Below are 25619 nucleotides of genomic sequence, written 5' to 3' on the forward strand. Positions count from 1 at the left end.
CCTTTTAATAAATTCTTTGAACTGTTTTCTTTCCAGGGTGTAGTGATTGATTATAGCACACATCTGTAATGACTAAAAAAAGAAAAGAAAAGGAATTCAGATGCACAAGTTTAATTTTAATTTGGATTTTCTCTAATCCACACATGGTCAAAAGTATATTCCTCCACTAAGCTTTGGGTTAATGTCCTTTGGTAAGATGCTTTTGGTAGCCATAAACAACTGCATACTTCCAGCTGGATTGACCACTGTTCTTGGCAGAATGGCAGAGTTAATTAAAGCTTGTTGGTTTTCTGAGATGGACCATGGAGCCATTGGGAAGGCCTATCCCTTCTGTAAAAGTTAGCCTGCTTTATCTATTCTAAAAACAGTTTTGATGTGTGTTTGGAGTCATTGTCCTATCAGAACACCCAAATGTGCTCATGTTTCAACCGTCTTGCTGTATCTTCTATTGCTCTATTACATCCACTTTGTGAAATGAACCAGTACCACTGGCAGCAACATTTGGTTCTACAGATTTTATATTTAAATTCACTTCAGTTCCTCATGTTGAGCTAAAAAAAAAACCCCATGCATTTGTTAAGTAGTTTTGAGACTTTATTTCAAAGTGTGTGAGCACAGAAACACACGTTACAGGAACAGACATGTTACGTTGCCACTTTTGATTTGTTATGGATCCTCTTTGAGGAAAACTACATTTCTTTTCTGTCACTCAGGGATCTTAAAGCATGTTTCTCCATTTGGCTCTGAACGTGCGGTGAAGTCCAAACTGGCAATAAAGTGTGCTGTTAGCATCCTAAATCATCAGCGGTGAATATATCTCCCATATAAAAACACAGGCATGTTTTCCTTTCCATAAAATTTAATGTACACATCATTACCTTCCCATTCCCTCACTTCTCAGTAAATAAAACCAGGGGCTAGTGTCATGACTCAATAATTACAAATCTAGATTACAAAAAAAGCAATACAGACACAAATGTACTATGTGGCACAGCGTTAAAGTCAGGGCTACCAGCAGAGAGAGACGTGCTAGAGGTCGTAGTGGTTACAAGTCATGCTGTAGCTTCCACTGTCCAAGCACAGATGAACCTGTTTGACTCAGAGGAAAACCAAATTTAATGCAAAAACAGATACAATTTCTAATTTTTTGTGTGTTTTTGTATTTGTTTTTGCAAAATCTATATTTAAAGGCACAGAATTGTCCTTTTGCCATCTTCTTACCTGTCCGAGGACACAAAAAGAAAAGAAAAGAACCGAGTAACAACATCATAGACCTTTGCGCTAACATGATTTTCTGAAAAATACAGTAAGCACTATGTACAGCAATAATTCATCTATCAGAGAGCGTGTGTTTTGTGTCTTTTTGCAAAATGCAAGCGAATGGCAGCCTTAAAAAGTGTGATATAATCAAAAGAAATACTTGTTTGGTCGCAGCATAGAGAAAACCTGTGAGAGTGGAGGTGGAGATATGTATGCCCCTTTGATGTTCTGAACCATCTGCGTCCACATCAGTGCAATAACAACAGCTCTCTATTGTCATTTCAGCTGTTGCACAGAAAAATCTGACTTGACCTTTAAAGTCATACTAACGGTAACGTAGCAGCAACCTGAGAGTCCCACTGTGAAATGTACACAGGCTTACGTGAAGCTTACGCTGGGACTTTGACATGTTTAGGAATACTTTAGATTGTTTCTAAGTTCCTTCTGTTCCCCAAAACAGATGATGCTTTTCAGCTTCTATATTAAAATCAGCACTTAAAGAAATTAAACTTGCTTTGTTTATGTTTTTTTGTTGGAGTCCAATAAACAAAATACTTCTAGTCTTTTTTTGTTTATGCAAAAAATAATTTGCTAATGAGTTATAGTTTTCCACAGATTTTTTCATCTTTACATGAAGCTAAAACTCCTTTAATTCACACGTCCGATTGTAAGGCACCAAAAAATAATCCAAATATCACAAAAACTTAAAAACAAAGGATAGCTTCAACACCATTTTTACCTCAAGCAAGTCACATATCTTGGCAAGTTGATTTTCAAACCAATAATGAAGTGGCCAACATCAAATATACTGCAGGTATTGATGCAACACATGAAAAAATCCCCAGTGTGTTTACAGTGGGCACCTTCGTGGTGCTAAACTGCCGTAGAATAAAAAGTTTATGAAGAAAACAGGTTTCATCTTCCCAAAGATGGGATTTCAATGAAGCTTTATATCTGCTTTGCTCAGATCAGCCCAATAAGATAATGCAAACTCTCTTTAAAACCTTAAAATCAACCAGCAATCTGTAATTTTACTCTCATCTCACATTAAGCTCTAAACGTGATCAGCTCATTGAAAAGCATTTGTAGGCTTGTCTGTCCCATAGATATGACAGTCAGACGTCTCTGTGTACCCAGTAGTTGTGCAGAAGGGGCTTTACCCAGTTTGATCTTATGTAGATATGAATAACATTGTAGTAAAATCTCAGGTAGCCCTTTAAAATTGAGCTTTCTCATAGATTACAAATACTTTATGCTTGTCTATGTCTTAAACCTAACTGAACAGCAATCATGAGTTCACGAACAATCAGCCCGTCTCCACTTTCCACTAGTCAGCATTAAAAGAGGTGGTGTAGAGACTTTCTGCCTGCTGTCAGTATCTATGGGAGCGACAAGAACCAATAACGGCCAACTTCCTGAGCTGATAACCTTTAAATTGGGTGCTTAACGTGTGTGCGGGGCACTTGTTTGCTAAATGGGGGTGGGGGCACTCTCCGAGGTAGCCGAGAATGATTCTCGCTGACATCTGTCACAAGAAAGCTGACACGTAATAAACACATACATAAACAATAGCACCATTATCAGTGATAATCTCGAGAAGATTGCTCACACTGGAACTCTTCTCTTTCCTCCTCCTACCTCCAGCTTCTTCTTCTTTTTTATAAGCTATTCATTCCTACAGGGGATTAAAAAAACTCTCAAAATGGGGCCGATGTTGCTCGACTCGATTCTGAAACCATCACAGCACAGGAGAAAGGTCCATTCAGTCAGTCACGTGCTCTTTTTTAAATCCATCTCATCCTCCATCATAAATTCTTGAAATGTTAGTGAATCCCCTCCTGATGTTTCCCCGCCTCACTCCTCCATCTTTCACCTTTGCCTACTACAAGATCTTGCTGCACACTTGGCAGCGGCTGACTCTGGAGCGCTCCTGGCCTCCCTTCAGCGTCTCCTTGGTTGGCGAGAAGGTAAACTCATTTTCTGGATCCACGGTTGTCAGCCAGAAGCTGTATTTATTGGCAAAGTAGTGGCAGGTGCCCCTGGCGCCGTTGCACTCGATGAACGGAGTCGCCCGGAAGTCCTCCAGACAGGAACCAGGAGACACCAAGGACTGACCGCCGCCCTCTGCACCAGCTGCTGTGTGCTGTGTCAGAAATGAAAGGACATTTTTTTTAAATATGACATCTCTGAAGACAATTTGGCAGTATGCAGAACCATGGGGAGAAATAATCTCTTCATCTAATTGCTGGTCTAAATCTGTTTGGTAGAAGCTGCCATTAACTACGTACCATTAAGAAGGAGTATCCTATCCAGAGACTCCTCCAGCCAATAGGACAGTTGGGGATTGTCATATCCTGACTGTGGACCGCCACTGCCTGAGATGGAGCCTCACATACTGAACACCTGTGTTATTCATATAATCAGATGAAAGCTTCATTAATTGTATGCACATGTATATGACAGGCAGCTTGACTAAAGTAATACAGTGTACAATACCTGCTGATGTAAGGTCTTATCTCCTCCTTTTCCACGGGCATCATGGGTATGGATGCGGTCGTGGAGAGCCAGTAGGATTTATCATTGCGGCTAGCGTAGTAGCAAATCTCGCTGGGCGAGCAGTAGAGGAAGGGGATCGTGTTGAACCTGGGGAGACACGACCCCGGCTGACCTGAAGAGACAAAGGGAGGTTTTAAACCTTTAATTGTGCCACACAAAGACTGCTATAACTAGTATTTATGGTTCATAAGAGCCTGAGAGTGTTTTCATACCGAGGTCTTGGTTGTGTGCCTTCTCCTGTCCCTCTACATACAGCAGACTGTAGCCCTCCCACAGTTTGGCCATGCCTTGAGGACACATGGGAACCTGGGGGCTCTGGCTGTGCTTAACCAGAGTGTAGCCGATGCTGTGGCTGCGGCCGACGCTGCCGGGAATGCCGGGAGGGCCAATTGTACCAGGTAACCCTGAAGAAGACGGGGGAATGAATAAGAACATGCTAGAAGTGATAAGCTATTAAAAAGTCGAAGATAAACAAAAATCCTGACCTTGTGCTCCTGGGGATCCAGGGAAACCAGGAGGTCCGGGATCCCCAAGAGGTCCTTGAAAACCAGGACCTCCAGTCCTGCCCAGTCTACCCGATGGACCAGGGTTACCCACAGTACCTGCAGCAGGAGAATATTTTACACTGCATATCATTCATTTTTCATCTTCTCACTTTATTATTGTTTTTTTCTCTCTGTACATTAAAACATGCCAGATTAGCTGCATATTATTTATATTGATGTTGGGGAAAATAGATTTTAAAACTCTATGTTAAAACATTTGCCTTCTTTCACTTTGTTTGCATTTGAATGGAAGAAAACTAGCTTATCCTAAGCTGAACAAACAGCTCCTGTTTCCTGCAGGATATGAAGGATAATGCTCCTCCATTGCCATCTTATTGTGATGGAGGGATTTGTGTGTCGTAGAAGCTATGTTGTTGGTGGCAATTAACCTCTGGTATGTTCTCCCAAAGCAACTTATTCTGGGTGAAAAGGGTAAACTAAGTTTGAATCACGCAAACCATTTGGATCATTGTTCCTTGGCTGGACTGGAGTTAAAGACACAGAGAGATGAGAATTAACAACTCAAAGTTCAAGGCCATGGTCCTCAGTTGGAAAAGCGTAGAGTGCCTCTTTGGGGTAGGGGACAAATAACTTCCTTCTTATATCTCTGGGTCTTGTTCACAAGTGAGGGCAGAGAGGAGCAGGTGGCTGACAGATGGATTCAGGCTGCATCTGCAGTGATGTGAATGCTGCATTGGTCCATCATGATAAAGAGAGAGCTGATTTACTGGTCAATCTACATTCCTACTCTTACTCATGAATAAGGCCTGGTCAAGAGCTCTGGGTAGTGACTGAAAGAATCAGATCGCAGATACGAGAGGTGGAAATGAGCTTTCTCTCAAGAGTTGTTGGGTTCAGCCTTAGAGACAGGATGAGGAGCTCAGCCACTTGGAAGAGACTTGGAGAAGTCCCTTACTACTCCTTGACATTGAAAGAAGCCAGTTGAGGTAGTTCAGGCATCTGACTAAGGTCCGTCCCAGGTGCTTCGTAGGTGAGGTGTTCTCAGTGAGGGCCCTGAGGCAGATTGAGGACATGCTGGAGAGATTACGTATGTTGGCTGGCTTGGGAAAACCTTGATGGACCCACCCAAAAGAGCTGGAAGAAATGACTGAGGAGAAGGAAGTCTGGATGTCTCTGTTATAATGGTGCCCCCGTAACTCTGTTCAGGTTAAGTGGATGCAGATAGATGGATGCATGCATGCAAAGATGGATGGATATAATAAATAAATTTACACTTTGTTTGTGCCTTCAAACTCACCTTTACGCCCAGGAAAACCAGACTGACCAGGCTCTCTAGGGTTACCAGGGCTTCCTCTTTCACCAGGGAAACCTGGATCACCTTGTGGATATGGCCCATTTGGCAGTGAAGCTGGAAATATGACTCCAGGCAAACCTTTTGGACCTGGAAACCCTGGAAGGGAAAGGGTGGAGAAAAAGAGGGATGGAGGAAAGATAAAGGGTAGAAGAAAATGAAGAAGAAATTGTGGGACAAAGAGTGGGGGAAATTAAAGACTTATGCTGTCCTACCTCTAATTCCTGCCGTTCCTTTGCTTCCAGGAAAACCAGAGTCACCTCTAAAACCCTGGACACCAGGAATTCCAGCAAAACCACCATCACCCTTTTGTCCTGAAGGGCAAATACATAATGTTTCAGTTTATCTTTTTTTTTTAATTGAAAACATATAGGAGCAAACATAGAAAAGAAGAAGCAGCATTTTTAGTTCATGCCATGTATTTTAGCCATACTCCACCTTTTAAACCAGGTCTGCCAGGGAATGCAGGACCTCCAGGTAATCCTGGTTCACCCTTTGTACCAGGGGTCCCTGGGAAGCCTGGCAGACCAGGGTCACCTCTGTCTCCCTGAGCTGTGCCTGGACCAGGTGGGCCGGGAAGACCTGGAGGACCTTGGACACCTGTAAGAAAGAAAAAAGGAGAGGAAGAGAGAAATTCAATTCAAGGAAGGTTGAATAAATTAACGTTAAATGGAAAAGAAATAAAAACTAAGCATAGAAAAGTATAGCAGAATATAAAGGGAAAAAAGAAAAAATGTGAAAAAAGAAGAGAATGGAAAACAAAATCATCCAAATTGATTAAGGAAATGTATTTACCATACTGTCCATCCAGTCCAGGGAGACCTGCATCTCCTGTAGGTCCAGGAAAGCTTTCTATTGATCTGGGTCCAGGAGGTCCAGGAATACCTGGGCTCCCTTTCAATCCAGAAGGACCTGATATACAGAAAGTAAAAAAAATCTATTGCTATATATATTATTGCACATTGAATCTGCACATTTTTTATTTCATTGAAGTCTATTTCACCTGGTTCTCCTCTTTGTCCTTTTTGGCCGGGATACCCTGGAACACCGGGTTGGGAAACACCTCTTTCTCCCTTCAACCCTGGACTACCAGAAAGGCCAGGGCTACCTCCCAGAATTGCACCTAGATTAAAAAACATAAAGTTGTTAAATCTTTCATCTTTGCAAGCCTAAAACAATCAGAAGTATGTTGACCCTGATGAAGAGGGTGAAAAGGTTGAGCTTTGCCAAAGCTGTATGCCTCACAGCTTTGAATAATGAACTTTCCTTTTCTGCAGACACACAAAGGGCCAAAATGCAAAACTGCTCATCTTTCCTCAGTTATCGAGCCATAACTACTTGATTCATTCATCTATTCTTACTGGGTCATGCTAAGATTAGCTTTAGCTTTGGATTATCTGGCTTATTGTACATCTCATTTTTGTTTACTGAGTACTGAGTGAGTAGTGAGCTGTGAAATAAAGCAAGAAATATAGAATCAGCTGGTGTGTGAAATGTGATTCTTGCCTGGGTTTCCAGACAGGCCTTTAGGTCCTGCTAGGCCATTAAGGCCATCCAAACCAGGTGGTCCGGGAAAACCTAAAATAACAAAAATAAAACAAACAAACAAAACATTAAAAACACTGGAAAAGACCATTTTTTAACCTCATTTGGAAAAATCATTGTAAGATTAGTGTATGAATGTAGTGGATTTTCTTTTTTCCTTTCACCTTTAAACCCACGATTTCCAGGGAATCCAGGCCGACCAGGAAGCCCATCAGGCCCCCTTCCTATTCCTGGCAATCCAGGCTGACCTTTTGGTCCAGGGAAACCAGGAGAGCCTGCAGAGAAGAAAAACGACATCTCAACACTTTCTGTAAATACAAATCTCTACGACGTCATGAAGGAATTACTGCAACAGGACTTTGTTTTCTTAGGAGTTACTCACCCATTATTCCATACCGTCCCTGTTCACCAGGAATCCCCTTCTGTCCGAGGAAACCTAGATTTCCTGAAAATCCATTATCGCCAGGTTCACCAACTTTCCCTTGGTCGCCTGTCGACATATTTAAAATGTTTTAAAACTTCTGAAGGAATCAGAGATTGGAGACCAACTCTGATCTCCCAAAAAGCTTGTCCCACAGTACTAAGAATTTCTTCACCTGCACTAAATATATTTATTTTACTAAAAATAAAACATAAAGAAAATGTAAATTCTGATCCATGTCAACAAGTTTGTAAAATATGACAACAACAACACTACAAGTGTTGTGCTGCTGGATGCTTTTCTTTATTTACAGAGATGTGAAAAGGGAAAGACCATCTCTGAATCGAGGAGGGGGCCTAAGGGTACATCTTTCACCCTCTTACAATGCTGTGGTTGCAGCCGTTCCCCAACTCTCTGTGAATGGTACTCATGGCCACTGATCAATGGCCATGACAAATAAAGTTTCACCGTAACCGAGTAAGGTGAGTCTTACCTGGGATCCCTGAATCTCCTTGTCGGCCTTTAAGTCCTGGTGCTCCAGGATAACCAAAAGTTTCTCCAGGTAGTCCTAAGAGAAAAAAGCATTTAAGTCAATGGATGTTTGATTTGATTATGAACAGATGTAAAGAAGATGTTTATCACTGATGGTAGACTTCATATGTACTAGTGCTGTGCGATATGAACAAAATCTCATATCCCGATATAACACATTTATCGTCCCGACAACGATATAAATCACAAAAATGTAACATTTTCTGTAAATTCTGTGAATCTCGGGCAACTTGCGTGAAGCTGGGTGTCGTGTACCTTATTTTAGGTATTTTCATTAATGCATATTCCAAAATTTGACGTTTGAGAATAATGTATATTATCATCACGTCAGTTTATTTTGAAAAGTTGGAACAGGATCTTCGGCTTTATTGTGACACTTTTATGTGGAAAATAAACAAGCGGATGGCGGAGCCACATGCTGCAAACAACAATGCATGAAAACAGTCGCTTGCCCATGCGTAGTGCGTTTTTTTTAAATATAAGAGAAAGTGAGAACTATTAGAAATTAATATAGCCACTACAATATTGCCGTAAACAGTTTATTTTGGGACACAACGAAACAAATGATAGTGTAATACAGATGTTTTCATATCATCATCCGATGCATATCGTTATATCCAACAGCACTAATATGTACTCTTACCTTTGGCACCAGGTCGACCAACTTCTCCAGGCCTTCCAGATAAACCTGCAAAGCCATTATTGCCCTAAAAAAAAAACAAAAAACAAACATCCGAATTTTAATCTCTGCCTGGCAAAATTTGCTACATGTATATGCATCTTTTCTTACTTTTGGTCCCACAGTGCCGGGGAATCCCATAATTCCAGATTCTCCTTTTTGTCCAGAGAAGCCTGGAAGTCCTGTTTCCCCAGAAAGGCCAGGTTCTCCCGGCAGCCCTTTACTCACATCAGGGAAACCAGGAGCTCCAGGTCGTCCTGGACGACCAGGTGCACCTGGCTGACCCTTGTCACCTGTTAACCCAGAGAAAGATCAGAGTTTGTAACACAAGGTGATGGATGTTCACAGCAGCAAAAAGCAGTTAAATACTTCATTAGAGAGCCTACATTTGGCAGAAGTGCAAAGAGCTGCAGTTCCACTAGTGGGAACTTGGGGCTGGCTCTGAAGGTCAGTATCTGGAGACTCCCGTATCAAAGTGCTAAACTTTACAGCATGTTTTCAGCATGTAATAAAATACTGTTTTAGGGGTTTACTGATAATTTCCCCCTTCTTTAAGAGCACAGTACATGATATTTTGTTTGTTTGTTAAGCTGAGAGGTATCCCAACACAGGCAACTGTAGATGCTCTCTGTCTGCGAGGCAGTATTTCTACTAATCTGAGTCACTGCCCCGGCCCTCTTTATTGTGTTGGTCCTCTCAGCTTCATCCACCAATTCAGTGTTGAAGTCCTCATCTATGTAAAAATTTCTTATTTTAAAAAATATGTAACAAATGTGAATCTCTTCTCTAAATGATTTAAAATTCACCAGAAGCTCCTAATAAAGTCTGCAGTTAATTTATGCCCTTCAGATTATCCGGTGACGTTCTGAAAGAAGCAAAGCACCATGTTACCTCTGGGTCCAGTAAAGCCAGAAAGGCCGGTTATTCCAGGGTCTCCGATGTCTCCTTTCTCTACAAGCTCAGATGGAAAAGGTCTACCAGGAAATCCGGCTGGACCAGGTAATCCTCTGTCACCTGCCAAAGTAAAAACAGAGGAATGTTGGTACAAAGCCAAAGTTCATGCAACTTGACTGATAAATTCTTGGCCCTGAAAGATAACCAAAATGTTGATGACGTGGTTCCAAAACAGGGGTCCCCATCATGAGAGACGGTTGTTGTGGTGGTTCAACCAAACACAGTCTTTGAAAAACTTCTCATGGTGCCCAAAATTTAGGATGAGCATCTAATAGTGTGAGCCCTGCAGAAACCTACCAACCAATGTTCCCTCTAATTTTTCACGTGTCTGAGCGAACGCACAAACTCCCTGAGCGATCCCTTGCACCACTGTGAGCGACATCAGACGTGTGCACTGTGGTCGCGCCATTATTGAATCCATCCAAGTTTCATGGTTTATTAAAATAATCAAATTACAGCATTTACATTTATGTTAGACTACTTTTAATTAACTGCTTTAGCCCACTTACAATGGAAATGTAAAAAAAAATCTAGCCATTGACCTGTGTAGTATGTTAACACTATTGGAAGTAAAAATTACTTGAACTCCAATTTTGAAAACACAACTTTCTTTCTTTTTTAAAAAAGCTCTTACTGGTATTATGAGTCTGTGGTCTGGGAGAGAGTCATGTAACTCTCTGTCTGCAAAATATAGTATATAATGACCAATGCTGGGCAATTAATTATATGGTTACTTCTTTAAAAAAAAAGTAACTCAGTTTGGCAAACAACAAAGTTTTTTGCAGCTCTTTACCTAAAAATGCAGCCAAGGCGTTTTTAAATAAACATTTCAAACTATTTACAGAACAATCAGCTGTTCTGCATCAAATCTGATGCCACACAAATTATTTGTGCCACTCCAAAAAATAATTTCTGTCCACTATGAGATAAAGGAGAACATCAGCCTGATACCTGCAGGCCTGACAACAGGAGGTGTATCACTCCTGTAACACCTGTAACATTCAGCAGTCACCTCATTGTTCTGACGCACACAACAAAACTATTGACTACACTACACACTAACTACACAAGATTTGCGCTAAACGTCGCAAATCTCTCACATCTCAAACACGCGGTCACTCCTAAAACTTCCCCCCGTTTCTTAACAACTAGATGCCACGTTGCCATATCATTCTTTGATTGGTCGACATGGTACTTTTTTGGACGAATAGGAAAGGGGAGGGGGGTGGAGTTTTTGCTCACAGGCTTTCCAGCCTTTTTCCGTATAAAACGCCGTTTTTCCCGTTTCTTCCCGCAGTAAATATAAACAACGATAGTATTCAGGAAGAAAACCAAACATTGCAGATGTTTTTATCATAACTCTGGTTTTACGTGGCCTATCAACACAATTTAAAAACTGCTATAAAGTCCACACTTTTTCCGTCAGTTGTTCCGTCTGTCCTGCTCACATCTCCAATGGTTGGACACATTGTCATTAATGTGGCTTCACTCCACATTAGCCGCTTTGCTAGCTAAAATACCGGTGTGGGCACGTAAGGACGCTGTCATAGCCTGTCAACGACGTTGATTAGCTGTGTATATACTAATGTGAATCGCATCATTGGCTGGACTATGGGATAAAGTGGCATCGTTCTAATCCCATACGGGAGCAGCCAGTCACTTACTGACTAACACTGCAAAACAGAATTGTTAAAGTATTAATTTTAATTTCAATTCAGGTTAGAATTTTTTTTGTGCGCAACACAGATTTTCTGTGCGCAGAGACTGTGCCAGCAGTGCGCAATTGCGCACGTGTGCAGCTTAGAGGGAACATTGCTACCAACCAATGGGAATGCCTTAGGACAAATGGAATTCAAATGTACAAAAACTAAATATCTGGGATGCCATTAAAAGTCTAACTTGTTCATGTGAGATTGTTTGCAGCAAGTGCCCTTTAGATGCTGTTGTGACAGAGCCAAGTATTAGGCGGGAACAAAACAAACAGTGGGGGAATTGTAGCTATGCCTAACCATGTCATACAGTTTGCCTCATGATAACCTCAAGGAGTAGCATTAGCATTGCTAATTTATTCTTTTATTCGCCCAGGATCAGTACACTTATTCCTTTGGGGGATATTTTACCTTTAGTTCCAAAGAATCCAGGCGACCCAGGGCGTCCATTTGCTCCAGGCACTCCAGGCTGTCCTTTTACTCCAGGAAATCCTGAACTGCCAGGAGGTCCTGCAAATCCAGGGAAGCCCATCATTCCTTGGAAGCCTCTGTCACCTGTGGAAATTAGGATAGTTAGTCACTATTATGATATCTGTAACAAAGCAGAATGGCAGTGACAATGTCAGTAATACTGGACAGGTAACTGAAACATATGAAGCAGAGAAAAAAAGTGAAACGTTTTCCCGTCATTGGTTGGCTCTATTGCGCTAATAAGAATTAAAATGAACTGAGAGGTCATGCTTCCCTTAAGCAGCATCATTCAAGGGTACAGCACATATTTTCTTTGTTATACAGATGACACTCAGGTTTATCTATCATCAAAGCCTGACGACACAAACCTGCAAAAGTGTGCGTTAAACGGCAGGAATGTCTTAAAGACATACAGACTTGATGACCTCTAAATTCCGATGAAACTGAGGTCATTGAACTTGGCCCTAAAAATCATGCAAACATATTGTCTAACCTAATTATCTGGGCTTCTACTAACACTGTGAGATATCTTGGAATTGTTTGACCAGAATTTGTAATTCATTGTTATCGGGCTGTCTTAAAAACTCCCTGAACAATCTTAAAAAAGGAATCTTGTTCACCACCACACCATGATCAGTACATTGCAGCATTGACCGTATTACTGATGTTCGTACAATGGTGATATGAATTCCCCAACCATGCCTTTATAATGTGGGAGTCAACCAGTAGGATCACTCTGTCCATCATCATAGTCAGTAAAGTCATGATCAACATCTAACACGACACCACTAAAAATGACAAATGTGGCCTTGAAAAAAACAAAAAAACTACTTCTGCAGACCCTTTCTTCCTGGCGTTCCTGGTATTCCATCTATAGTCCCTGGTCCTGGTAAACCGGGGCGTCCCCTTGTTCCTGGTAACCCAGTAGCACCAGGTCGTCCGGGAGTTCCTTTCATCCCAGCAGGCCCTGGGAAACCTGGTTCTCCTCTTTCTCCTTTCCAACCAGGGAAACCTGCCAATAATGGAAGGAGAGACAGTGAGAAAAACAAAACACTGACAACAATCTGACATTCATATAGACACATGGAAAAAGGGCTGCTGGCTAAATATCTGGAAAAGCATGCAGTCTTCGGGTGCTTACCAGATTTTAAAATTACACAAATACAACCTCAAATGAACAACAACACATTTCATAATGTAGTCCAAAAGTCAATAGTAGTTAGCATCACCTTTAGCAACAATAACTTGATAATGTTCTGCATGATTTTATCAGTCACATCATTTTCTAATAATCTTGGCTCAGTATTCTTGACAGCGTTACTTCAGTTAATGAAGGTTTACAGAAATTAATTTATGCACAGCTGAACAGAGCATTTAAGTCATTGGTTCTGTGTCCATGTCTCCCCTGTGTCAATGCTCCATCACGCATGCTAAGTTCTGTCTCCATGTTTATTCATCTGTTTCCCAGTCGTGTCTCTCGCTGCCTTGGTTCCCCGTGTTCAGTTAGTCCATGCTTTAGTGTGTGTGTCTCATGTTTCCTGTTTTATTTTGATAGTCTGTTGTCCTGTCAGTTTTGCTTCCTCCCTGTCTGTTATGTCTGATTAGTTCCAGCTGTGTTTCCCCCTGTTTCCCATCATCTCGTTACCCTCCGTGTAATTAGTCTGCTGCCTGTTTTTTCGTTACTTAGTAACGCAGTAACACAGTGAGCGTACGGTAAAGTAACAGTAATCTAATTACTTTTTTGTAGTAGTAATCCCTGACTTTTCTCTCTACTTGAAAAAGTAATCGGATTACATCACTTTTAACACATTACTGCCCATCTCTGCTAATGACCTTTAACATTTAACATGACAACTGAGCCCTGTAGAGTCTGAGATGTACCTCTTGCACATTTTCACTGAGCATTGCAGGACTGATTGAGGGCGAATTTGCTGGTAGGACCGCTCCTACACTTTTTACGCAATGCTTCTTCTTTTTGCTTTTGTTTTTGTTTATTAAATACACAATGCAACATGTTTTGTAGTTCATCTGAGGCTGTGTTTGCCTAATTTCAAGACCTGCTAAGGACCAGACTATCTTTATTATGTTCTTATAGGTACAACCTTAGAATTTAAGAGGGTAATCTTTCTTTTTAACCATAACTATATCATAATATAATAATATGTATTATTATCTTTTGTATGATATATACACTTACCTCCAACTATCAGGTTTTAACCTAGTTTTTCTATCTTTTAACACACATATTAAAGCAGCCTTGCAAACAGCAACAACAATGCCATCACACATTTCTTTACAATACTTCATTGCTGCGATTGGGCTGTAATTGCACCCAGATTGCAGATTTTGTTGCAGAGATATGAAAGCTCAGTGTGGCTAATTTTGATACTCACATTACAGGAGAACCAGCTGATTGGTAATCATACTGTTTCTGAGTGCAATTCCAGACTAGCAAGGTTAAGCCATCTAAAGCACACTAACTGCTACTGTTTACATTCTTAAAAAATGAACCCATTTTCAGCACGTCTGTGCTGCAAAGTTGCAGCTTATCACTTTTTGATCAATGCAAGGATGTGCTGAAAATAAGAAGTCCTTTCAAGAGTGTAAAATAAAAAGCTTCTAGCTTTGAGTTAAACAGCGTTTGCCCCCAAATCTTCAATTTTCACACAAACCTGTTACAGTTAATTCATCAAACACATCTGGAACTGATTAGACAGAAACACTTAGTTCACAATGAGGTTAGTCGTTTCTGCAAGTAAGAACAGCAAACAGTGGTTTTCACATTTCCTGCGGAAATGCTTTGTTTACAGAACTGTTACAAAATATCCATCTGGTTCAGTCTTTCTGTGGGGTGTGATGATGTCACTTCCTTCTAGCATCATAGTTTTATGTACTTTAAAATAGTTATTGATGCAAACACAGTCAAATGGCACGATTTGATGAAGCACCTCATCAAACATAGGCAAAAATGATCCTTCTCTTAGATAATCAGGTAACACTATATTTGGAGGAGGTAAGCTGCTCCACCCTCTCCCAAAAGACAAAAATAAATAAAGAACAAAAATAAAATTAAATAAATAAATTTATATGCCATTCAATTAATCAAAAATAATTTGAAAATAATAAGTAATATAGGCGTTAATGTTTTACTTTGCCTCTGTATTCATTCACCTTCATATTAATTTCTTTCCTTTACCATCTTTTTTTTTTCCAGAGACGTGGTGTTACACCCCATACGAGACTCCATGACTGCACTGTGGAGATGGACATTTGTGTGCAGCGCAGATGAGAAATGAAGGCAGCAGTTCAAGTGTTTGTTCTAATACACCAACAGCAAGAGGATGGAGGAAATGCAAGCCAAGGGTGGCGCGGCTGGGAGGGAGGAGAGATGGACAATGGGACGAGGGAAAGAGTGTCTCACCTGGGCAGCCTATAACGAGTGACCCAACACCAACAAAAAAAGGATGGAGGGATGAGAGGATGGATGGAGATGATGATGGTGGTGGTGGTGTTGGGAAAAAAGATGAAAGTGACAAGGAGGAAGAACAGAGACATGGAAAAAAACAACAATACAAAAACAAAGAGGGAGAAGACATTCTCACGGGTGATGCAGTGTTTGATACACAACAACACGATTCAAACGGGCAACTGTGATGATGGATGACTGTGAAAGAACGATGTGAAAAAAAGAGGAATGAACCAGAGCTGGTGCAGGGATGAGAGGTGAAGGATTTCAGTAGAGATCACAACAAAGTCATATTTCACCTTCTTTTGCAATAATTCACACTAAGAATCTCTCAAAGGTACAAATTCGAGTGTAAAATGTGCAAAAAATATAACAAAACCCCCAAATCATTTTTTTCTCTCACCTGGTGGTCCTCTCAGACCCTTGCTACTATCAGGGCCAGGTGGACCAGGAATGCCACCATCTGGGTCACCTGGAAGCCCAGGAAGGCCAGGATTACCAGGAAAACCGTTAACTCCGCGTTCTCCTTTTTGACCAGGAGCACCAGGACGTCCATCAAATCCTTCAAGAACAGACTTTGTTTACAAAGTGTTGCTTGCAGAAGCATTTAAATGCTAAGTCACCTGACATTTGTTATTTCAGGACACCCATCGAATGCTATGTTTTTATTTGTTTTTATTAAAATAAGTAACTGACTTAAATCCTGCTACCCACCAGGCATTCCGGGTCCTCCAGGTGTTCCCGGCTGGCCCTTGTCTCCAGGAATACCTGGTAAACCGTTCTGACCAGGAAATCCAGGTGTAGCTCCTAGCACCTCTCCAGGCTGGCCCTTGGCTCCAGGACGGCCTGGGAGACCGTCTTTACCCCTGGGCCCATCAAAACTCTGCCCTGGGATACCTGGAATACCAGGGTCCCCTCTGGGTCCAGTGAAACCTGCAGGGAATGACATCCCGAGCAACGCATTAAAATGCACAACAGTGAAGTTGGAAGCACCCTCTCTATCACTCTCTCTGTGACAGGAAGTTGTAACCAACCAAGGTTAAGGACAGGAAACCGCCAAAGATCAAGGTTAAAGATTAAATATCGATAGACTGAATGTGGGGGAAATTCAGAATTTTTGATTTCAGATGAAGTTCTGGGTGCACTCTGAATGTAAAATTTTTTGACAATTTGTCCCAGTTAATCAGTCTGCTATCACAAACAGATTGCATGTAATTACCACTTGATCCTATTTAATCACAAAGTGATAGCAGACTGACTGTCTTTTTGCCATTTTAACGCCATCTTGAAACACCAAGGTTGCTTTGAAGACATCACCTGCCCATGCGCATGGTTGTAGACGTGGCCCCTGCAACGCGAACATTTCAAGATCTCCACAATTAATTACTTTTTAACATGTTTATTGACATGTTTTAAACATGTCAATAAACATGTTAAAAAAAAATAAACATGTTAAGATTGAGATAATATTAAGTTCTGGTATTATTATTGACTTAGGGTTTAGTTGAGTTTTATTCTAGTTTTTGTTCCATCAATGTCTCCTGATTTACGAGTCGTTTCCTGTCCTCTGTGTAGTCGGTCTCGTCCTCTGTGTTTTTACTTTCATTTATGCCAGTGCATTAGTCTCTCCCTTCTGATCCATGTTCTAATTGTCACCCTTGTGCTGTTGTGTCTATGCTCCATTATGTTTCCTGCTTTATTTTGTAAGCCTTGTTTCCATGTTCAGTGTGTTTAGTTTTGCTTCCCCTGTGGCGTCATGTTTATTTGTTTCAGCTGTGTTTCCCCAGGAGTTTCCACTTCCATCATTACCCTTCTGTGTATTTAAGTCGCCCATCTTCCTCTGTTGAGTGTCGGGCTGTTTGGTTGTCTTCATGTCAAAGTTTCCAACTGTCTGGGTTCATGTTCATGCTCATACTCATTTTCATTTTCATGTTTTGATTATTTCACAGTTACATTTTTGCATGTTCCCATTCAGTTTCATGTCCTTGCCTCGTTCTTCTATTTTTTTGTATCTTGTGTCTGCTTTTGGGTCCAATTCATAAACACACCAGCTATCCCTGCCATGTAATTGCATTATAAGAAGGCCTAAATCAGAGATTAGAGGATAATTAAATTAATTACACAATTCAATTCACATTACAATAAAAAAAACCTTTGAGTTTCATTTGTAATTATTTGACTTTTACATGTTATGTCTTATTGCAGTCTGGTACAGAGAAACCCCACCACGCAATTTTACCTTCAGGTCCACGCACGCCTCCGGTGCCAGGGTCTCCTCTTTCTCCTTTGGGGCCATCAAACCCTGGACGTCCAGAGGGCCCTTGCAGCCCTGGTTTACCTTTAAGACCTGGCAAAGAGGCACAAGTTGATGTCTTATTATTAGCTGATTCTGATGATTTGTTTCGCCAGTTTGTAAGCAATAGTCACAACAACATTACAAGCAGTAATACAGACAAAGTTGTTTCATAAAATTATTAATGAACATATTCATCTTATTTCTGTAAACACTGATTGAGAATCTTAATTGATCAACTACAAAACCTAGAGCCACAAAGTAAAATCATGCAATTTGCACCTGTATCTACAAATGAACAATGTGAAAGTGCATGCAAAGAGGACCTGTTATGCTTTTCTCCATTTCCTGTTGTTCCATAGTTTGAAATGTTGAGGTCAACTTGTGTAAAAATAAACTACCACAATCTATTCTTGGATCCGTGATGTCATAGAGAGGGATAGGCAGCCAATCAGAGAACCTATGGTGTAAAGGTGTGTGTGTGTGTATGTTTGTGCCTAACTGTGATCATCATAGAGTTTAAGGCTTTAAGGCTATAAAATCACCATAAGACATCTGTTAAATCGTACCTGGTTGTCCAGGGAAACCGGGATCGCCTGGGTCTCCTGCCTCACCCGTAAATACGCAAGGCAGAGTTTGTCCTGGTAGCAGTCATACACAGGTTAGCATTCAGACCTCAAGCACTTGAATACACATTTAGAGTGAACACTTGGACACATAATAGCACATCTAAAAATGTATACCTATTTATATATAAACACAGTTTTAGAGTTGTGTATTCTTTTCAACTAATCAAATCAGGGCAAAGAGTTGAAGTAGCACAAAGTAGCACAGGTCAAAATCACATGTTAATAAATACAAACAAAGTCTTCAGTATAGTGAAACATCAACTTTAACACCATTTTAGACATATGTGATAATGTATTATAAATAACTGCAATATAAACACAGTGACACAGTAAAATGTTGGATAATTATATTCAGTGAATGTTTTGTTGAGGTGCCGATTGTCTATCGCCTCCACTCACTTTTTGTGCAGGGAGTTAGAAGCAAATTCATTATATTAAGAAGGTAATGGGAATTAGAAATCCAGTGCAGGTTTTGTGTTTCATTTCATTCATTAATTAAAAGCATTTAGCAGAGGCTTGGCTTGAAAACATGCGCAAGATTTCAGCAGCTTTGATTGGAAGCCGAGCGCGTATAAACAGCCCTGAAGCTCGACAGTCAATCATTGACTGACTGGGCCTGAGTGGAAACCCTGAAGATGCAGGGAGCGAGAAGCTTCCATCGGCCTCGTCATGAACAAATGATTGACAGTTAGCCAGTTGTTTCCAGAGCGCACTATGTTTCCCATGATTAAAGGGGGCTGGGGCTTTTTCTGAAAAGACTTCCCTTATGAAACATTTATAAGCTGTAATAAGACCTCAAACAATAGTCTGAGCTCCCAGACTGTGATAAATATCTTTGACACAATGCTTTTTGACAGAGCTGCAGAAACACTGGAGTTTGGATAAACATGGGCTATTTAGGAAAATGCATAACCTGGCAACCCAAAGCTAATGAATGGCTTACATCCAGGCTATCACATCATTAACCCTCTGAGATCTAAGTCATCATCTGTGCCAAACCTAAGCCTAACTATAACCCCAAGCAATCAGAATCATTCTTTCTTTTTATGCCCAAATCTTGGCAATTAGGGAACAAAGACAACAACTTTTGTTTAACCAGATTATAGGCTTAGGTTTGGATTATGATCACAAGTTATTTTGTCTCCCTAAATATACTGAGTAATTTTTCCCTTTTCTATCTTCGAGGTCCTACAGGCTTGACTAAAGCAAAACCCATGGTTATATTTTTAATGGTCATCATTGATACCATGTCTTCTTTTCTCTCTGTTTTAGTTTTATGAATTATGACATTTACAGTTCTTTACACACTACTGCAATAACTTTGGACCCAACTGTTTGTGGGAGGTTTACTGGCCTAAAAAGTTTCTCTAGTTTCTGAAAATCATATAATTGAAGCATCATTCATTGAATGTGGAATGCTCTTTTTTTGAAACCCATCAGACAGACCAAACAGGTTGCTTCCATTGTAAACAGCAGCAGCATATTCATCCACCAGCTGCTCGTCTGCCTGAAACTAACTCTAGAGGTTCTGTCGAAGGCTCACTAGCCTGGCTGGTGGATAAAAGAATCAGTTACCCACCCTGTCCCTCCTCGGCGTCATTAAGCCCTTCACAGATGCTTTCACCTGGATAGATACACATGCACAAAGGAGGTCAGAGAGACGAGGGGATGGATGGATGGGGGAGATAAAGACAGGTAGAGAGAGAGGGAGAGGCAGAAGGTGGCAGCATACAAAGCCAGTTAGGTTGATTTGCATGCCCCAATAAAGCCATTGAGTTGGGTTTTCATCACAACAGGTATCAGCAAATCAGCAATAAGTTCATTCAGTTCAGGCAAAAACAGGTTATTGCCGTCAACATGAGAGGAGAGACAGGAAGGAGGGGCATCTGTGCGCCAGCGATGCATCCAAACACTTCGTTCTCTCTTAACTCCTGCCAGCGACAATAACCTTCATATTAAAAGCAAAAATTAATCAGTCGTCATGGTATGAAAGCACACATTCATACTAAAGATGAGTGGCCAGCTGCTGCCGAAAGGTTTGTGTCATTTAGTCTCAGGAAGATGCGGGCGTCTGCTGCCGCCATCATTTTATATTCATTGTGGCTGTAGCAAAAAACTGAAAAGTGTAGCTAGAAGCTGACTGTTGATAAGCTAAAAAAAAAAAAGGTTTGTAAAGGAAAAAACACACAAAAACTATGTTTTGGTTTGGTTATATAAATTTAGTTTAGCAGACATGGCAATAGCCAGACATGGCAAACATCAAACTTCTCACCTGTTCTGAGACTAAACAAGCACAGTCGTTTTGGCTTAATCAGCAAATACATCATCATCATTAAGCATCAATCATTCCATTAAGGAAGCAGTTATAGATTGTTGGCTGCAGGTGAAGTGTGTAAGTACATTAATGGAGACCGTTAATCATTTCGTTAATCGTTTGCTGCTGCAGCCGAGGAAACACGGAGAGCAGGAAGCTGCTTTGGAAGAGGAAATCTAACAAGAGCCACAAGCTCTGTCCAAGTCCTGGACAGGCTGCCTCACAGAGGTCTTATAATGAGCTAGCATGTGAGGATGATAACTGTTGTATGCTGAGAATGGACAGTGATGGGATGAGGTGGTGTGGATATCGCCCTGTGGAAGAAGACTGCATGACACACATTCACATATTTTATGTCATTCTCTGTCTCACGGACACACACAAAACACCATTATTTACCTTTCTCTCCAGGTGAACCCGGTATACCTGGAGAACCAGGTATACCGGGTTCTCCAGGGTCTCCACGCAAGCCGGGTGCTCCATCATAGCCAATGCCCGGCTCACCAGGGCCTCCAGGACGTCCCTTAGAACCTGGAAACCCTTGAAATCCTTTTTCTCCCCTTGAGCCGATGCCTGCATCACCCTAGAGAGGAGAGGAGAGGAGAGGAGAGGAGAGGAGAGGAAAGGAGAGGAGAGGAGAGGAGAGGAGAGGAAAGAAAAGGAAAGGAAACAGAAGACAAAAGAAAATAAAAGGAAGGAAAAGAGAAAAAGGAAGGAAAGAGATGATAAAATACAAAATAAAAGGGGGAAGAAAGGGGGATGAACAGAAAGGCACAGAAATTATACAGGAGAGGAAAGGAAATAAGGGAATGAGATGAAAAGACAGCAAAGAAGCGAGAGACGAAAAACAAAAGAAGAAGAAAGGGAAAAAAACGAAATGAAAGGACAGAAAATATATGAGAGGAAAGAGGAAATGAGTTTACAATGATCCTCATTTAGACGTCTTTTTAAAAACGTATTAAATTAAAATCTTTCTGAAGATGAACTAATATGTAAACTGTGTTTCGAAGGACTCACTGGGGGTCCAGGAAATCCAGGGAAGCCAGGCAGTCCGTCTCTTCCAGGATTTCCTGTTTCACCTGTAGGTCCTCTGGGTCCAGGATCTCCTATGACTCCCTTCAACCCCAGATTTAGGGTGGGGTAATATGGAGCCCCCTTCTCTCCCTTACGCCCGGGGAAGCCCCGCTGACCAGGAGGACCCTGCAGAGTTACAGAAATTTGAAACTTCAGAAACTGGTATGTATGCATTTAAATTACTTATCATTATGATTAATACGATGATGATAATGATCATTATTATTATTAATAATTCCCATTCAAGTCATATCAAGGGCAGAGTTTTGCTTACACTAGGTCCTGGACGACCACTGAAGCCTAGTGAACCGGGGTCTCCAAGAAAACCCTTCACCCCAGGCAGGCCAGGACTGCCATTGGTTCCTGGACGTCCAGGTGGTCCATCTAACCCCGAGAAGTCTCCTCCAGCACATCTGCAGTCACCAGGGTCGCCTGCAGGACGGCGGGATTAAGAATTGTAGATTGTCGCACTTTTGCTTTCATTTCCAGTAGTTGTGTTTTAGTTTCCTTGGATACCAATGCTTCGTATTTGTATTTTGCAGCTTGCTTTTCATGTGTGGGTAAACTCCTCACTCACCTCTTCACTTCTCGGCAACAATTTTGACTCATTTTTGAAAAACGCTATGATTTAAATATATTTTTGCAAGAAACTAATCATTTCATTTCATGAAGTCTGCATATCTGTGTGTACCTCTAAACCCTTTGGCACCAATGTTTCCTGGAAATCCTGTGGGACCAGGCAGCCCGGGGCCTCCAGGGGGAGCAGTTGGTAGACCTTCAGAGTCACCTGCAAGCACAAACACACACGCAAAGCTACACCCATTAGAGGTTACACTGACCGCAAAGTAGCTTTAAAAGTCACAAATTGTTACTTTAAGATTTTACACAAACACTTTATACTTGTTTAAGTTTCTTGAACTGATTTATTGCTTCTCCTTTTGAAACCATGCTTTCAATAGCCGGGAAAGGAATTACTCAAGCCAGCGGAAGCGGAAGTGCGGCTTGAAGCCACAGTTTAAAATCAGGTTAGTTTGCTTTGTTTGGTTTCCAGATTTGACAAAAGATTTAAGCTGCTGTTGCAAGATGAGAGGCTTATGTTTTGTCATCTTAAAATGTAAAACAACATGAACCCCTTCAGTGATTTTACATCGACCGTCATGGTTAAGAGCTACTCACCAGAAGCAGCATGCACAGCCTGTTGCAGTTCGGAGCCTTACCCCGGCAAAGAAAATACCCAAACACAGTTATCTTCCATGCCAGTGAAATCATCTTATAACCACCTTTGGATGTTTTTCCAATGATTTCCTTCCAGTATGTTACACAGACTGTTTCTTCCTGTGTTTCCATGTGTTTGTTTTACAAATAAACAGTCATTAAAAAAATCTTTTGCTGGCAAGCGTTAATGTCCACGTGAGATCTGTGAATTACGTTCACAGCAGGCGACACCTTGTCACCAGAGATGAGAGAAGCAGCTTGGATCAGTAGAGAGAGCCTCTCATATCCAAGTCTGAAGCTGGCTACACTCTATACTAACAACCGCTCCCTCCACAGCACAGAAGTGATTCAAATAAAGCATTGTGGCAGCTAGATGCTGGCTGTGAAAGTTGAGTCTGCGGTTTTGAATTTCACTTTGGCAGCGTGATTGTTGCTGGCGAGTTTCAAAGAAATATGGCTGCCTTTGGGATACCTGTAGGACTGACCTGTATCAGGATAGATGTAGCAGGGCTCAGCGTTTGTGCCTTGAAGGACAGCAAAGTCAGTCAGCTGTTATATTTGAAAGTGTTTCTATGTCTTGTCTTTCACTTCTACCGAGTAGTTGAATTTTATTGTGTTTAAAATGTAAAAACCTATTTTTTATATACTGAAAAATATTTTGCTTCAATCCCCGTAACCCCAACAGTAACAGAAACTGAGAACAACTTACACAACAGTCAAAGCTCAAACATGTATAAGAAAATTTGGAGGAAAATAAAAATAAAGCTGTACTTTCAAATATTCGGTTTCTACTTCTGCTTGCCTGAGAGGGAAGGACCACAGAGCTTTATCTGCTGTTTTTGTGTAAATGTACCTGGAGGGCCTTGAGGTCCAGGAAGGCCACTGGGTCCTGGGGGCCCAGGGAGTCCTGGGAAACCTTCAAAACCAGTGGGCCGTAAGCCGGGGTCACCCACTTCTCCTTTTACACCTTTGGGCCCAGGAGGACCTTGAAGACCTGTGTGCACAGACAGCTTCTGTTGTCTAAAGATCATTACTGATGGTGGTTAATCCTCCATGATCAGTGTGAATTTGTGTGTATTACCTGGACCAAAACGATCAGGTCCTGGTTGGCCGGGAGGTCCTGGAAAGCCTTCAGGTCCCTGGTCACCCCGGGGTCCTGGAAAGCCACGTAAACCCGAGTCCCCTGGAGGTCCTGCAACCAATCACAGAAGAGGTGGTTAAAGGGCCGGTGGTTCACAGGAACACATGTGTAAAAAAAATAAGGTGTTCATGTTACCTTGAATAGCATAACCCCCATTAACAAAAGAGCTAGGTCCTGGGGGTCCGGGGTCTCCCTGGTCTCCCTACAAGATGTACCCAAAAAACAGGTTAGAGCAGAAATACAGGGAGTGCAGAATTATTAGGCAAGTTGTATTTTTGAGGAATAATTTTATTATTGAACAACAACCATGTTCTCAATGAACCCAAAAAACTCATTAATATCAAAGCTGAATGTTTTTGGAAGTAGTTTTTAGTTTGTTTTCAGTTTTAGCTATTTTAGGGGGATATCTGTGTGTGCGCAGGTGACTATTACTGTGCATAATTATTAGGCAACTTAACAAAAAACAAATATATACCCATTTCAATTATTTATTTTTACCAGTGAAACCAATATAACATCTCCACATTCACAAATATACATTTCTGACATTCAAAAACAAAACAAAAACAAATCAGCGACCAATATAGCCACCTTTCTTTGCAAGGACACTCAAAAGCCTGCCATCCATGGATTCTGTCAGTGTTTTGATCTGTTCACCATCAACATTGCGTGCAGCAGCAACCACAGCCTCCCAGACACTGTTCAGAGAGGTGTACTGTTTTCCCTCCTTGTAAATCTCACATTTGATGATGGACCACAGGTTCTCAATGGGGTTCAGATCAGGTGAACAAGGAGGCCATGTCATTAGTTTTTCTTCTTTTATACCCTTTCTTGCCAGCCACGCTGTGGAGTACTTGGACGCGTGTGATGGAGCATTGTCCTGCATGAAAATCATGTTTTTCTTGAAGGATGCAGACTTCTTCCTGTACCACTGCTTGAAGAAGGTGTCTTCCAGAAACTGGCAGTAGGACTGGGAGTTGAGCTTGACTCCATCCTCAACCCGAAAAGGCCCCACAAGCTCATCTTTGATGATACCAGCCCAAACCAGTACTCCACCTCCACCTTGCTGGCGTCTGAGTCGGACTGGAGCTCTCTGCCTTTACCAATCCAGCCACGGGCCCATCCATCTGGCCCATCAAGACTCACTCTCATTTCATCAGTCCATAAAACCTTAGAAAAATCAGTCTTGAGATATTTCTTGGCCCAGTCTTGACGTTTCAGCTTGTGTGTCTTGTTCAGTGGTGGTCGTCTTTCAGCCTTTCTTACCTTGGCCATGTCTCTGAGTATTGCACACCTTGTGCTTTTGGGCACTCCAGTGATGTTGCAGCTCTGAAATATGGCCAAACTGGTGGCAAGTGGCATCTTGGCAGCTGCACGCTTGACTTTTCTCAGTTCATGGGCAGTTATTTTGCGCCTTGGTTTTTCCACACGCTTCTTGCGACCCTGTTGACTATTTTGAATGAAACGCTTGATTGTTCGATGA

At 41.4% G+C, this 25619-nt stretch overlaps 1 protein-coding gene across 4 annotated transcripts in view; it reads right to left on the minus strand.

Moving 5' to 3' along the window:
* Positions 1–581: 581 nt before the first annotated feature.
* The window catches only part of col4a6 (collagen, type IV, alpha 6), a 164473-nt gene continuing 139435 nt past the window's right edge, over positions 582–25619 (minus strand). For 2 of the 4 annotated variants that reach the window (XM_084923616.1, XM_084923617.1), the window contains exons 18-49: positions 24272–24338; positions 24077–24187; positions 23849–23989; positions 23481–23519; positions 22472–22567; positions 22055–22212; positions 21724–21906; positions 21106–21289; positions 19972–20016; positions 18333–18404; positions 17710–17817; positions 16185–16403; positions 15874–16032; positions 12846–13016; positions 11945–12088; positions 9762–9884; positions 8982–9163; positions 8835–8898; positions 8133–8207; positions 7601–7708; positions 7383–7493; positions 7180–7251; positions 6677–6796; positions 6469–6585; positions 6112–6273; positions 5889–5987; positions 5620–5772; positions 4302–4418; positions 4029–4220; positions 3757–3928; positions 3549–3663; positions 582–3403 (exon numbers count right to left, since the gene is read on the minus strand). In XM_084923616.1, coding sequence (XP_084779742.1) covers positions 3143–3403; positions 3549–3663; positions 3757–3928; positions 4029–4220; positions 4302–4418; positions 5620–5772; positions 5889–5987; positions 6112–6273; positions 6469–6585; positions 6677–6796; positions 7180–7251; positions 7383–7493; positions 7601–7708; positions 8133–8207; positions 8835–8898; positions 8982–9163; positions 9762–9884; positions 11945–12088; positions 12846–13016; positions 15874–16032; positions 16185–16403; positions 17710–17817; positions 18333–18404; positions 19972–20016; positions 21106–21289; positions 21724–21906; positions 22055–22212; positions 22472–22567; positions 23481–23519; positions 23849–23989; positions 24077–24187; positions 24272–24338 — 4140 coding nt within the window. In that variant the 3' untranslated portion in view covers positions 582–3142. The remainder of the gene's footprint in view (positions 3404–3548; positions 3664–3756; positions 3929–4028; positions 4221–4301; positions 4419–5619; positions 5773–5888; positions 5988–6111; positions 6274–6468; positions 6586–6676; positions 6797–7179; positions 7252–7382; positions 7494–7600; positions 7709–8132; positions 8208–8834; positions 8899–8981; positions 9164–9761; positions 9885–11944; positions 12089–12845; positions 13017–15873; positions 16033–16184; positions 16404–17709; positions 17818–18332; positions 18405–19971; positions 20017–21105; positions 21290–21723; positions 21907–22054; positions 22213–22471; positions 22568–23480; positions 23520–23848; positions 23990–24076; positions 24188–24271; positions 24339–25619) is intronic. The other 2 variants (XM_084923618.1, XM_084923619.1) reach the window with 2 other exon arrangements.

Source organism: Perissodus microlepis, chromosome 3 (assembly GCF_051167445.1).
Source record: "Perissodus microlepis isolate ML-2025 ecotype Zambia chromosome 3, ASM5116744v1, whole genome shotgun sequence".
NCBI classification, from domain to species: Eukaryota; Metazoa; Chordata; class Actinopteri; order Cichliformes; family Cichlidae; genus Perissodus; species Perissodus microlepis.